Here is a 14,795-nt window from a genome sequence, read left to right as displayed (position 1 = left end):
ATAACTTTGGAAAACACTTTGGCATTTCCTTATAAAGTTGGATACGCATATATGTTATGACCCAGCAGTTTTACTTCTGTGTCCTAAGAGACATATATAAGACTATTTATTGCAGTAGGAAATAGCCCAAATGGTGGGGAATGAATAGATAAATTACACTATAGTTACACAATGTAATACCGTACAATAGTGAATAGAATTCACTACGACCACATCTACATGCGTAATCATATGCAACTTAGAAACATGAAGTGGAACAAAAAAGGAGCCACAAAATACTTCAGTTAGATTTCACTTTTATAAAATGCAAAATCAAACAATCTGTTAATATAGGGCATGTATAATGTGCTTAAGCAATAAGGAAATCATAAATGAGAATGAAGAGGATAAAAATCCCCAAATTTAAGATAGTTGTTACATTGAGTGGGCAATGTAGAGAATGAGAAGGAATAAAACAATGGTGTGGCCAATGTTCGTTTCAAGTTGAGTGGGCTCATGGGTGTTTGTTTTATTTTTATGCTCTGTAACTTATAGTTACCTTATACTGTTTCTTGTATGTGTAAAAATGTCACTAAAACAATAGTTTTACTGTATAGGATATGATTGTACATATTTATATATGTGTATGTGTGTGTGTGACCCTGTACCTTTGTATTCACGTCTTATCTATTCATACTGTTGTCTGTTTTCTTTAGGGAATAGGCCCATTTTTACTGATTTCGTTTTATCCTACTCTCTACTTTCCTTAGGAAATAGCTTATTTTCTCCTCATGCCTTAGACCTCTGATTATATGTCTAGTTTTACACATAAAATTATGAATCAAAATGAAAATAGAATGCACACACATATGTGTGTATATAAATATTTATCTGAATGAATATTCTACAGAGGCTTAATCAGAAAGGAGTGAAAGGGAGAGGAAGCAGCAGTCACTGGGTGCCAATCACTGGGCTCCACTTTGCACTGATATACAATAACTTAAGGTTATAAAACTTTAACAGATATCGGTACCAAGAGTAATGTCTGGTGCATAAATAATAAAAGATTTCCTCTAGATTTTTATTGTGTGAATTATGGTTTTAAAGACACTTGCATGGTCATGGCTGCAAATTGAACTGATGGGACATTTTGGGCTCTCCACAAATCTGCTTGGGACCAGAGGCTGACGGTCAAGGCAAGATTCTACAGAGCTCTGCAAAGACAGATTGAACCATGTGATTAATGCATTCTGGCAGGATCTTTAAGATCTGTTGAGTTTGTGACCCAGATCTCAAGAGGTGAATATGTTCTTTATAGGAGCTTCTCTAGCGAAAAGGAGGAAAAGCCAGATGGGCTTTCTGTACTGCATATGCAAATATTCACAGGATATCTAAATTGTATTTTCTGATCATGGTCTTCTCTGGGACATTTAAACGTCTCACTGCTGCAGATGGATTTGAATATAAGAAAAACTGTCCAGTTTGAGTAAAGGTAATTTGAAGCCTCTGTAAAAATGTCATAGCTCAGGTGTAGGGGGAGGGAATAAGGAGAGGATGATGATGTCTTATGAGAAAATGGTCCCTTCTGACTTTACCTCCTGTACATTCCATCTCCTCTGAAAACTAAAGGAGTGAGGAGAAAGGACTTGAGTTCCCCAGAAAGCTCCATCTTGGCCCTGGGATGGCCGTGGGACCCTCCCTTCAGTGGGTGTCATGGTGGAAGACAAGGAACAATTATTAATGAACCCAAAGTGAAATGCACCCAATTCATTAATAAGTGAATTTATTCCCAGAGGCTGGGAACTTCTCATGAAGGAGAAATTTTGGGGCTCACAATAAAAACTGAGGGGAGAATAAGCAATGCAGCATTTATTAAAAAAAATTATGTAACAAAAATTTGGTGATAAAAGACAAGTGTTTGTTTTAAAACTTGCATTTTTTAAACCTTTTTTGTCTTACAAAGAATTCTTGAAAGAAAAAAAAGAATTTCTTTTTCGTTTAAAAAAGAAATCCTTGTAACACCATGAACCTTCCCCTCACACACACACATAAAATTTAAACAAACATTACATTCCATATGTTATTTTATGTATTCTGCTTTTTTCTATTCTATACTATTTGAAAAGAAAATTCTGGTCACAACCTATTGAATCTATTTCATATCCCACTAATGGGGTTTTGAAAAATGGTTATAAAATGAGAAACCTAGAGGTAATCCTGAAGAATATTATCACTGATACCAAATATCTTAGTTTAATAGCTTAACAAAGGAAAATAGTCACCCAATTTGAATGAATAGAAAAAGGAATGTTTTAAAGTATAGTATAAAGAATAAAATAAAATACTTCTAGGGTATATTCATAGTGATGGAGAAATGCTGTATATAACTGGAAAGGCTTGTGTTAAAACATGATATTCTCGTAGGCAGCCAACCATTTGAACTAATTTTCACTAGTATGGCGATCACTAGTTGAAAGACAAATGCAGAGGCACAAGACATCAGCAAATCTCCCCGCCACTCCCACCCCAGGTCTCTTTCTGCCCTCAGATTATCACTGAATTAAGGAACTTACATAGCACCTTAAAATATTTGTAGTTACATTACTGTAATACTCAATGCATCAGCATTTACCAGAAAGGTTTTCTTAACTAAGCTTTAGTTTTTTTTTTAATGAGAAATAACTTTATGCTCTCCACCATCTTTAGGAGTTGAATTAAAGTGTGAGGTCCACCTCCAATTTGTCCTCTCCTCCTCAAGGTCAAGGTGGAGGCCCTCAATGAGTTCTCCAAGGAGAAAACCCCACGTTGGAAATCCTCAGTGGTGACGATCATGGCCTTTACTGCTGGGTTTGCTGGTGCCCAGGAGGGACCCTGAAATAGCTCAAGGATTAGAGATGAGTCTGAGTATTTGGATTAGAGACATATATGGTAGGATCTCTGTTCCAAATGCCATATAATTTATTAAGTTGAGATTCAGTGGCCATTAAATAGCCTATGGTTTTTTAAGGAAAATAACCAAATTTGAAGTCTGTTTCTGGTTCTTTGTATTTCAAAATCAAGATGGTTTATTGTGTTGTTATTAAAATTTTAACTCCAGAATTGTAACAACCAAAGAAAAAATACATTTAAAAATGCACTGTGCATTAACATGTCTGTGGAAGCCCTCGGCCTCAAAGTTTGAGTGGTTTAAAAGGTAGATGGATGGAAGGAGCCAGGAATGTGCAAGGTCAAATTCTTGCCTTTTCATTTTATGGTTATCAAAGTTAAATGAGGAAAGAAAAGCAGTAGATAAGCAGAATCACCACCTGTTTCTGACATGTAAGTTTCATGGGAATCATTTTTTTAAATCTCTAAAAATGATAATTGAATGTGACATATTTGGAACCTCACTTGACTCGTGCCTGACCCATTTCTTGACACCAACTCTGGGATGAGATATTTGCATGTCTCTCCTTGTTTTCTTACGTGTGCCTCCACCCTCCTGTGCTGTCCAGGGGTGAAAGAGGAAATGCCACGTGGTATCTTTCATGTCCAAATTGCCCCAAAGGCCCTCCCCTGCACCCCCCCCGACAGCTCAGTGGCTCTGTTTTATCTGTGTTTTTAATATTTGAAGGGTAGCTATTTGGAGCTTGTAATAATTATATTTACAAAGCAAAAATCGTGAAGATAGTACTAACTTGAACTGGCTTTTGTTTCTTAGAGCGCTTGAAGTGGCTTTTGCTAGGTTGAAATGTTCATTTGGGGAAACATAAAATCTCGTTTAAAAAGAGGCTATTTGGGGGGAGAAAAAAACAATAAAAATCACTTAAGCATGAATTTTGTTAGATATTAAACGGATGCCCATTGCAGCTGACACCAGTGAGAAAATCTGAATTCAGAGAAATAGAAACCCATGGCTTGGGACTTCCCCCGTGGCACAGTGGTTAAGAATCCGTCTGCCAGTGCAGGGGACACGGGTTTGAGTCCTGGTCCGGGAAGATCCCACATGCCGTGGAGCAACTAAGCCTGTGCGCCACAACTACTGAGCCTGCGCTCTAGAGCCCGTGAGCTACAACTACTGAGCCTGCATGCCACAACTACTGAAGCCCGCACGCCTAGAGCCTGTGCTCCACAACAAGAGAAGCCACTGCAGGGAGAAGCCCGTGCACCACAAGGAAGAGTAGCCCCCGCTCGCCGCAACTAGAGAAAGCCCATGTGCAGCAACAAAGACCCAACGCAGCCAAAAAAAAAAAAAAAAAAAAGAAACCCATGGCTCTGTCTTACTTGGTGATTTAGTTGTTTGTTTACTTTGTGCTCTATCCAGTTCCAGCCTTGATGCCCTGGATGCTGACAGTGAAGGAGAGGGGCATTCCGAGCGGTCGCGCATTTGCTACACTCCAGTGTCTCAGAGTTCCTCGAGAACTGGCATTCCTAGTGGGGATGAATTGGACTCTTTTGAGACCAACACTGAACCAGATTTTAATATCTCCAGGACTGAATCACTTTCTTTATCAAGTAGCCTGCAGCTGAAGGTATTCTTATTGGTATTAATTTGGTTTATCGTAAGCCCGAAAAATATGTTGTCTAAATCCACCCATCTCTGAAAGACAAATTATGTTATGGTCACATGTGTAAACTTTTTTTTTTTTTTTAAGACCCATGAGCTGCCTGAGCTTGCCTTTTTACTCTCTCCCACTCTAATGTGTATAGTCCTTACTTACAATGGCTGATTTGTTTTCATGAATCACCACCAATACCGATAATCTTTCACATACTTGGAAAATTTACCATTTTATACTGTGATTTCTGCCATCACCCCTTAAGCAAGAGAAAAGCTGGTAGTATGAAGTGAGTTTAAGTGATCAAACTTGTTTTGCACACATAAAATTTTACTTGGCACTGGTGTTAAGGTAAATAATATTGCTAAGGCAGAGGTGACATTTGTTGAGCGTTCCTGGCTGCATGAACTCATCTGGAACACCGTAGACTTTGTCAGTTTTTCCATAGGAGACAGCTTTTCTGTCATTGGCATTTTCGCATTGGAATTTCATTTTGTTGTGGTTTTTTAAAAGACTAAACTCTTCCAGTCTTGCAGAGAAAGCCCTTTTCTGTTTGGACCTATGTTTTCTTTTTGATTTCTGTTGTCCACTTGTCTTCTTTTTCAATCGAGTTTACTACTATAAAACAATGTGTGCTGTTCCCAAACGTCTCATACCACAAACATATGGTGGTTATGGTAATGCTTTATTTTTGTAGTGTTCTCTACAATATACAAAACATGCTTTTATATAAAATGTTTAATTTTCTCATAACTCACCTAGGATATAAGGAGTACTTTTATTTTAATTTTTGATCAGTTGAAGTTCTGGAGAGATTAGATGTCCACATTGCCCAAGCTTGGTGATAGAGTCAGAACTCAAATCTAGGCCTTCTGACCCCAGATCCTGAATCCTCTTCCCTCAGCTCTGAGTTCTGTGGAGCTGTCATAATCTTCTGAACCTAAAGGTCATGTGATATTTCTGGATAATAAGAAATAGGTATGATTGTTAATGTAGCTACTTCTCAGATTTGCATTTTGAATGGAACTGTGAAAAATTCATCATTACTTGGAATGAAAAGTAATTGTTTGTGAAACAGTTCCATGCTGTTCACTTTTAAGAAGAATCTGTCCTATAAAATATGTCTTGCCTGGCCTCTGTAATTACCCTGTGTAACTTTTTGCCAAAGAATTCTGGATAATTTTCAAAGCCCTGTTATGAAAAATGATTACCATGCATGACTTAAATGCAGAGGGTGGTACTTGGCTAGGGCCCTTTGTGGCCAACTCACTGTTAGGGTTATAGGACAACTCGGGTTGGCCTTTCTGACATCCAGGCCCACTGGGTCTTTCCCAATAAGTAAGTCAGGGAGCCATGGCTTAAGACCTTTTGAAGCAGGGTCAGGCTTCTGTTTTCAACTTTCCTCCAGGCTCTTCAACTAAACCGTAAGCCTAGCTCAACCATGTGCTTTCACTTAGGGAAAAGAAGAAAACAGTGCTTGTGAGAAGAACCGTTGCTGATGGCTTAAGTTTAGTAACACATTTTGCACCACTTTCTTTCACCTGTAACCTTAAGTGGTATCTTAAAAATGAATGGGGGTGGGCATCAATCTTAAGGCCACTAGGCCTCTGTTGCATGGGATTTGGGTGCCATAAATGGCTTTAGTGGCATTCTATTGTGTATTCATTTAAATTTTCTAGATCATGTAAGCAAAGTATTTTTTAACTTATCTATCCATCTTGCATTTTTCATGTATGTTGCCAATATAATAATAGAAATAATAGGTAATTGGGAAAACAGGAAAAAAATAGCAGGTCATTTAAAAGAAATAAAATTGAACATATATAAATAAGTGATAATTCAAGCAAAATCCCAGGAAGTGCTGGATGGAAGGTCTGTTGAAAGATGAGCACAGACTAGAAGGATTTGTGTAATGACCTGATGCATTCTTTCCTGGAGGCTGCAGCTAACATTACAAACTTAAATAGCCATTAGGAACTTTTAAAAACTTGTCATTTTAGGTGACTGTTCCTCTACCTTCTAATAATTATGTATAGAGATCACAGTTAATATGGAATTTTGCTTAAATGCTACAGTTTAAATTAACAAAAATAAGTGACAACTCAGGTTAAAAAAAAAAGTCAAACTTGTTGAATACGCAGAGAAAGTCATGTGACTTGATTTTTCACTTTTAACCAACATGGTTGGATTGTCATGATTGTATCCTAAAGTATATAGGAAATATAGAAACTATTCCCAAAAGCTCAAGTTTACTAAAGCATTAAAAAGACAATAACATTTTTAAAGTTGTGAGAGGCAAACAGAAACAAATCATTAATAAGATTACCTCAGAAATGTTCAAGTTGAATCCTTTTTTTAAAGGTTCTGATTTTGATGATGAACACATACTTTCAAGTCTTCCATAGAATTTTTTTTAAACTTCGTTATGATTTCTTTTAGGAATCATTGTTTTCTGGAGTCCGCTCACGTTCTTATTCCTGCTCATCACCCAAAATTTCTTTAGGAAAAACTCGATTGATCCGTGACTTTACAGTGTGCAATTCAGCTGAAGGTAAGCATTGGTTACCATTTGGCTGTGAAAGCATTCTTTTCTAGAGTGGATTTTCAGTTAGTAAAAGTACATAAAGTATGTAAGAGCAGCAGGCAAGTATTTTCAATTTCATTTTCACTATTGATTTTTCTAAGCTTAGCAAAATCCTTTTCTCATTGGATATCAGACAAGGTATAAATTTGATTTTGATGAAATCACAGATATGTACACACCTCTCTGTTGCCTTATTTTTTTTTAATAAAATGTTTTCCTCAAGGACAGTGTAAACTACGATTTATTCTAGGTTCTTTATTGTGAGGGCTTTAGAGAATTTTATTTAAGGAAATTATAAAAGTTACTTTTGTCCTACATATAAATTGCTGAAATAATCCAATTCCTCACAGTTGCAAAAGCATTGCAAAATGGATTGTCTTCATTTCTTTATTTAACTAGGGACTTTAGAAAGTTAAAATAACAGAACATACTTGAAACACAAGTAAATATATCTCAAACATTTTTTGTGGCCAATGTAAGCAATCAGAAATACAACTTTTATACAATAAAATTTTAATTGAAATATAGTATACCTACAGAAAGGGGTGCATATTATAAGCATATAGCTTGATGAATTTTCAAAAGTGAATTGAGATCAATAAAGAGAACAATACGGCAACTCAGAGTTGCCCTTGTAGCCCTTCTTAACCGCTACCCCAATTTTCAACTTAATTCTGGAATGTAATTATTTAACACTTTCTGTGTACCATATGTTATGTAATAATTACATTTAAAGCTGTATTTGGAAGTATTAATGTCAATCTGTAATACATAGCATTATAACAAATTTTTTGTCAATGTATTAGATGATGCCTTTTTTTGTCTATTATCCTTAAGAGCCTTAGAAGACTCAGAAAGTGAGAGATGTGCTTAAGTATTCTCAATTTCTCAGCATAGAATATTTAAAATAGGATTTATTTTACTCCTTTTCCTTTCCTTTTTTCTTATTCTTGCTTTGTTACATTGCCATTCTTTTGCATCCTTATGCCATGTGGAACAACAGTGAAAGCATAATCTTTGTGCCTTGGACCTGCCATCCTAAAACAATGTCTAATGTATGGAGATGTTCAATCCATATTTGTTGAATGAATGTAGCAGACAAAATACATAAAATACAAAAGAAGTGCTACAAGGCATTTTTTCTCCTTTTTCTTTCTGGGATGTCTTTTTGGAGAAAGAGAAAACAGGACTGATAATAAATGTCAGTTTTGATTTTTAGAATGGGAAGATGGAGAGAAAGGACCAAGAGAAAGAAAGGAGACAACTACCTTGAGGGGACAGGAGTAGAAGAGGATTGACTTTGCCCTGGATGTTTTTTCTTTCTTTCTTTTTTTTTTTTTTTGTGGTACACAGGCCTCTTACTGTTGTGGCCTCTCCCGTTGTGGAGCACAGGCTCCGGACGCGCAGGCTCAGCGGCCACGGCTCACGGGCCCAGCCGCTCAGCGGCATGTGGGATCTTCCCAGACCGGGGCACGAACCCGTGTCCCCTGCATCGGCAGGCAGACTCTCAACCACTGTGCCACCAGGGAAGCCCCCTGGATGTTTTTTCAATACCATAATTCTTTCTAGGATCTCCAGGTCTCCCTAACCTTAGTTTAGGTTGGGATTCCTTTTAATGGCAGCTTTGATACCTTTTCACTGATAGTCTTAGAGATGGGGAATTAACTTTGTACTGTAACTATTTGGAAAACACTTTTAAGTCTTCTGTGCAGTGTGCAAAATGGTGCCTTTGCCTTTATATCTGTAGTATCTCTGATTATTAAATTCCGACAGTTCTGCTGTTTGAAATCTCAGACGACTGAGAGAAAAATGGATAGTTTATAAGGGGAAAGAGCCCTGATTTATGAATTCTTTAATGAACAAGGGAGGGTATTTTTGCTTTACATACATTCCTTAAATCTTCGCATTTGAATTAGAAAGAATAAAAAGCAGAAATCAATTCCTGTGAATAAAAGCTTGTCTTTAGACAGTATGTTTAAAAATAGGGCTATTGGATGAAGTTTGACACTCTCCAGAAGGTAAGAATTACAAACAGGCAATTTAGGTTGAGGCTACACACTAAATGTACAAAAATTCCAGTGGATATTCCTCTATGGTAGCAAACATTTGGAGTGACATCATTTAGGTCAGTCAAAATCATAGGACTGTGAAGAATAAATTAGCTCTTAAGGAAGAAAAAATAATTTTAACTGTGTGTGTGTGATCAAAGTACAGGTGTGAAAGCTTGACTACTTCAAAGACATATTCTAATGTTTCATTGTTTAATCTGCTTAATCAGAGGTAAATCGACATTTGTGTTGTTATAAATCCTCTCTCAATGAGTTTTGAATAGTTCTAAAATTGTTTTCTATTTGAACAGAGTCCAAGTCTTCCTTTTTCAGTGGAAAATTCCCATAAATGAGCTATTGATATAATACAGATATACAGAGACAGGATAGTCTTTCAGTCCTTTTTATACTTATTTGTGATGTCCTCTCTTTCTTGTCACTTTCAGCGGGTTACTTACGATCATTTATCATGCTTTTGTTGTTGTTGTTTTTGAGGGGGACAAGAGTACAATGGTGGCAACTTTATTATTTAATGCTTTTTATATATAAAACAAAATCCAATCCTATATTTCCCTTGGGTACATCATGGATTTAGATAGAAAGGAATATTCTCCATGTTAAAATGATAATTACAGCATCACCAAGATGGACAAAAGTGCTCTATATTTAAACATTTGAGGAGTGAAGTGAATGTACTTTTGAAAATTGTTGTGCACTGATGGATGGAATCCTGTTAGACTTTGTCCAGTTGTCTGAGTCTGATTCTGTTACTTTATTAGCTTGATTATTTTGGATATATGGCTTATTCTCCTGACACCTCAGTCTGTATACAAAAAGGATAATGCTTTCTGCCCATGACTTAATTTGAAGAATATTTAATGGCAATAAAATAAAAGTCTTCGAATTCTTCAGAGTAGGTTTTCTGTTACCTACAAGATAGTCTCGGGTTCAACATTGATATTTCCACATTTCAGGAGATATGTATTCATTAGTTTTCCCCTGTATATATCTGGCCCATCTCCCTTTGCAACCTACTTTTGCCTCTTCACTCTTCCGGATTGTAACGGTAAAGGATTTGTCCCTGCTCTGTAGATGGTGTGCTCCACAGTGGCCGTTCCCTCCTTCAGTCTCTCTCACTGTCTAAATCAGTGTCTCTGCTCCATCCCTGTAGTAAGTACTCCGGTTTGGGAAACAAGATGGCGCTACGCTGCTTGCATGAGCCTTGCCCCTTCTACCCCGCCACCCCAGTCCAATGGAGGAGGGGCTCTCCCTTTCTCATGAGCCACAAAGCACATCTCCAAACTGGCTGCTCTGTAAAGGCATTACAGCTACAGTAAAATGGACTCTTCCTTATGCTGGCCTTCAAGACTTTTCTTTTAAGCTTTGCTAAAAAGCCGCTAAGATATTTATTGATTCTGTACGTTGGGGAGTTAGTGTTATGAATAAGGGATGACGCTCTGGTGAGAAATATCCAGAAACATAGAACAGATTTTCTGCATTTCTGAAAATGTTTGCTGCCCCTTGCTGATGCAAACTTAGTTCACAAAATCATTAAATGTTTCCCTATGTTGGCCTCCTCCCCATTCTCTCCAAATTAGGGAAAGTGATAAAAATATCCAGAGCAATGCCCTAGTTATATAAAATGACTTTTTTCATTATTTTCTAACTTGTGGTATGTGTAATGATAATGTATGGTTGAGTGTGTGCACTTCAAACTAACACACGACTGCTAGTTTGTCTGCCTTCGTTTTCATTTTATCGTTCTGTGTCTTGTAGAGCAAAGAGCTTACAGCTTACCGGAGCCACCAAGAGAAAAAAGGTATTTTAACCCTTCCAGATTTCCTGAGGGACTGCTTGATCCATCTTTGGAAATGTTTGCACATCATTTTTGATACCTGTTCAATAGTTTGTGAGAGGTTTCTGCCTAATGAGCCTGCCTGAATCCTTCGTACCCTTTGTGATCTGTATGGGTTTAGGTTTGCCAGCTGTTCCTTTCAGTCTCCAGATGAACAGGCCTCAGGACTGGGGACAGAGTAGTCTGGGGTTATTTTCAAAGCCAAACACTTACAGTGTACAGCACCGTGCAGAGCAGTGTGAGACCACCTGCTTTAGGAAGGTATCCAGTTCTCACTAGGTCTGTCCACTATGACAGGAAGACTTATTGTGGTAACAAACCCCTGGAGTCAGTTTTAGAAAGTGCCTAAACATCTCTGCTGTCTGTCGTCGTAGAGTATTGCTTAGAAGTGTTAAGTGTGAAACAAAGAATAAATGATGCAGAAAGTACTTTGAGCATTATCAGTTTTCCGATTAATATGAAGATTTGAAAGCTGTATGCCTAAGCTGCTCTTTTCCCTAGAAGGTAAAACTGTCCTTAGAGTAAAGCTTGGGCAGCTGACTAGCGAGCAGGCTGGATTGCTGCACTCTGTTGGTCTTGAGAAACTAACTGCTTGTGAATCACACTGTGAAATAGCCCTGGGGTTGTGTCAGAAATGGTATAAATGCTTGGCTTTGAGAGACCATGGGAAAAGGAGGAAAATGGTTTTAATTTGGGTGCTATTAATGCTCAAACTCTGAAACCTTTTACTATATAGATCAAAAGGAATTATTTTGCTTTAAATCTTGGACTGAAAGTATGAAGAAGAGGGGGAAAAAAATCTCCTTTTGCTCATTCCTATTTTTTGGAGACCAGAATAGAAATTCTGAAATGATAAACCAGAGGAAGACTAAGAATGCCCTTTAAGAATAAGCTGATGATGAAAGGATATCAGGGCAATGATGATGGTGACAGCGGGAGCAGCAGTAACTGACCATTGTTGGGTGTTGTTATGTGCCTGGCACTGTTTTAAGCTGCTTACGTTTATTACTTCATTTAAGCGATTTGTTGACTAATTCTGGAATTTGTTCATCATTCTGGTCATCGTTCTGGTTAGAAGTCTTATCCTTGCTATCTTTTTAACAATTGGAGAAGTAATAGACTGATTGTAAGGATTTTTTTTTAATCAAAAATATTTTCCATTAAGAGAGGGATTTAAGACTGGAAGAGCCAATAACAGAATTGGTTAAATATTAGCCTATAAAATGTGTTAACTTGGATGAGATGTATAGGGATGTATTGGATGGGATGAATATTTTTCTCATATTCCTCATTCTTGTTTTTTTCTTCCTGTTCTTGGGTCCATCTTGAGTCTGCATCCCAAAAGCATCTGACTTTCTTAGTCATATCCCCTGGTGTATCTAGTAGAGTAGATATTCCATTTCCCCTACTATGTTCCTGATACCTTGTTGGATACACCAGTAAGGTCCCTGGCTAGACCTAATGCTTTGCTTTGGTCATGCAATAGACATTTACTTGGGGGTTTGCCTTCTTTGGGATTCCCTTATTTATGTTGATCACTTCATTTCTGGAAAAGAGTGCAGCCAGCTAAAAGGGGGGCTCACTCCAGACCTTTCAGGCTCATTTTTATAGGAGCAGGCACTTCATCTATCCCATCTTCTTAGGATTATATGGTACAACTCAGTTATTTTATTGCCACCATCTATCTTAAATCTGATACATCTGTTACCTTTTATTTTTTTAAGAAAATAAGAATCTGGCTGTTCAAAGTTGAAGTTTTACCTGTGTCAATTTTCAATTTGGATAGTTGGAGCTTTTTAAATACTTAGATGCCCAGTTCTTTTAAAAAATAGGTTATAGATATAATAGGTTAAGGATTAAGATATTGAGGCTATATCCATATTATTCAGATACTTAAAATATCTGTTTACCTATTGAAAAGGTAATGCCAAGAATCTCTGAAGAATGGGGCTTGTAAAACTTTATTGCGGGTAATTCCATTGGTCATCGAATTGATAATAGAGTTAGGCATTCTTGTTCTGGGATGTTGAAAGAGTTTAAGTAAATTTTTCCAGATTCTTATAAATTGAAAAGCTGTTTACATTCTGTTGTGAAATCAGTTGAGGATTTTTCCCTTCTGAGTTCTTCTCTAAAGTACCTAATTTTTACGTAAGTGAATACCACATAGTTAAATTAGATTTGAAACATGGAGTCAACCAACCTTCTACATCTGCCCAGAAGTTACACTGTGTTTCCCATTGTCATAATCTGAAAATGGGTCATGTCTATGGTATTCACGTGTCTACCAGGTTAGATGATTCAGAGTTTTTAATATTTAGTGTTTCAGGTTTTTTGTTTGTTTGTTTTGTTTTGTTTACTTTGTCATCTCGGTTCTTATCAACCTTTGGAATTAAAGATTAAGTGGTATGATTTTGTCTTTTTTTTTGATAAATTGCAGTGCATCTGTAGGTTTTAAATCAAAACTGTAACATTGTTCTTGATACAGTCTTCTGTAGCATAGGGAGTTGGGAGTAGAGTCTGGTAAACAGGAACTCATTTTCTTTCATTTGAGAGAGTGTAGTTGTGTTCCTGCTGGAAAGTAGGGGAGAGGACTTCTTCACCTCAGAAATCACATTGACCTCATCATTCTTCAATTCTGAGATTTAGGTTTCCTCCCCATATTTTTCTTCTCTTAGACATTGGGTGGCTCTTGGTGGGGTCCCAAAAAGTGTTCCAGAGAGGATTCTTTCTCAGCTGTCAATTGTGCTTTTTTCCCCATTCCAAAAGTGAGCCTGTTGAATATTATTCCACGAGTTTTGCAAATTAGGATGCTTAAGACACAAGAGGTATGGAAATTTACAGATATATTAACCAATGATTTATCTAAGAAGGTGGCTGTGGAAGTAGAAAGGAAATGAGAGGGTCTAAGTTCCTTGTGTTATTCTGAGTAGTGTAGGGCACTTTGACTTCTGTTTTCCATCTTTGCTTTCTAACTTTTTCAACTGTTTTCTCTCAGTAGCAAACACAATTTCATGAACTGTGCAGGGCTCGAGTGGCAGGACACCCACTGTCCTGACTATACCTGCGTGACCAAGAGGTAGCTCTGAAGTAATTTATTATTTATACTAAATGCATTCACTGAGGTTTGAACTCTCAATTATCTAATATAGAGGTCAAATAACTTAGTTTTGTTTAATATGTACCAGTTAAGTACTTATTATATTTAAGCATGAGAAAGGGCCTTAGAAATAACTTAGTCTTTGATCAGATGAGAAAAACTGAAGTCCTAGAAGTTGTCTTTTTTTTTTTTTTTTTGCGGTACGCGGGCCTCTCACTGTTGTGGCCTCTCCTGTTGTGGAGCACAGGCTCCAGACTCGCAGGCTCAGCAGCCATGGCTCACGGGCCCAGCCGCTCCGCGGCATGTGGGATCTTCCCGGACCAGGGCATGAACCTGTGTCCCCTGCATCGGCAGGCGGACTCTCAACCACTACGCCACCAGGGAAGCCCTAGAAGTTGTCTTTTAAGTCATTTTTGTAAAATGTAATCATATATATTTTGGTGCATATCAATAGTATGATTACTTTTGAAGGTATTTCCCAGAGATGAATGTATTAGCCACTAATGCTGACAAGTGAGAAGTTTGAGGGATAGGAGAGACATGGGTTATGAAATGTTCATTTTGGAAATTGTCTACAGAAGTGTTATCTGGTTTGACATGATACTTTTGTTGGTCTTTAATATATTCACTCTTTCTTTCTCTCTTTGTAATAATATTAGAATACAAGACCATCAGAGAAAGTTCTAGAGGAAAT

General features: G+C 37.3%; 1 protein-coding gene across 4 annotated transcripts in view; it reads left to right on the top strand.

Moving 5' to 3' along the window:
- The window catches only part of ARHGEF28 (Rho guanine nucleotide exchange factor 28), a gene marked incomplete at its 5' end in the record, with an annotated part of 258,133 nt that overhangs the window by 149,059 nt on the left and 94,279 nt on the right, over positions 1 to 14,795 (top strand). For all 4 annotated transcript variants that reach the window (XM_079702486.1, XM_079702488.1, XM_079702489.1 and 1 more), the window contains 3 exons: positions 4,283 to 4,490; positions 6,957 to 7,068; positions 10,926 to 10,968. In XM_079702486.1, coding sequence (XP_079558612.1) covers positions 4,283 to 4,490; positions 6,957 to 7,068; positions 10,926 to 10,968 — 363 coding nt within the window. The remainder of the gene's footprint in view (positions 1 to 4,282; positions 4,491 to 6,956; positions 7,069 to 10,925; positions 10,969 to 14,795) is intronic.

This window comes from Hyperoodon ampullatus (genome assembly GCF_949752795.1).
Source record: "Hyperoodon ampullatus genome assembly, chromosome: 4".
In the NCBI taxonomy this organism is placed as follows: Eukaryota; Metazoa; Chordata; class Mammalia; order Artiodactyla; family Ziphiidae; genus Hyperoodon; species Hyperoodon ampullatus.
Note: the sequence above shows the minus strand (reverse complement) of the source record. Positions and strands in the feature narration are given on the sequence as shown.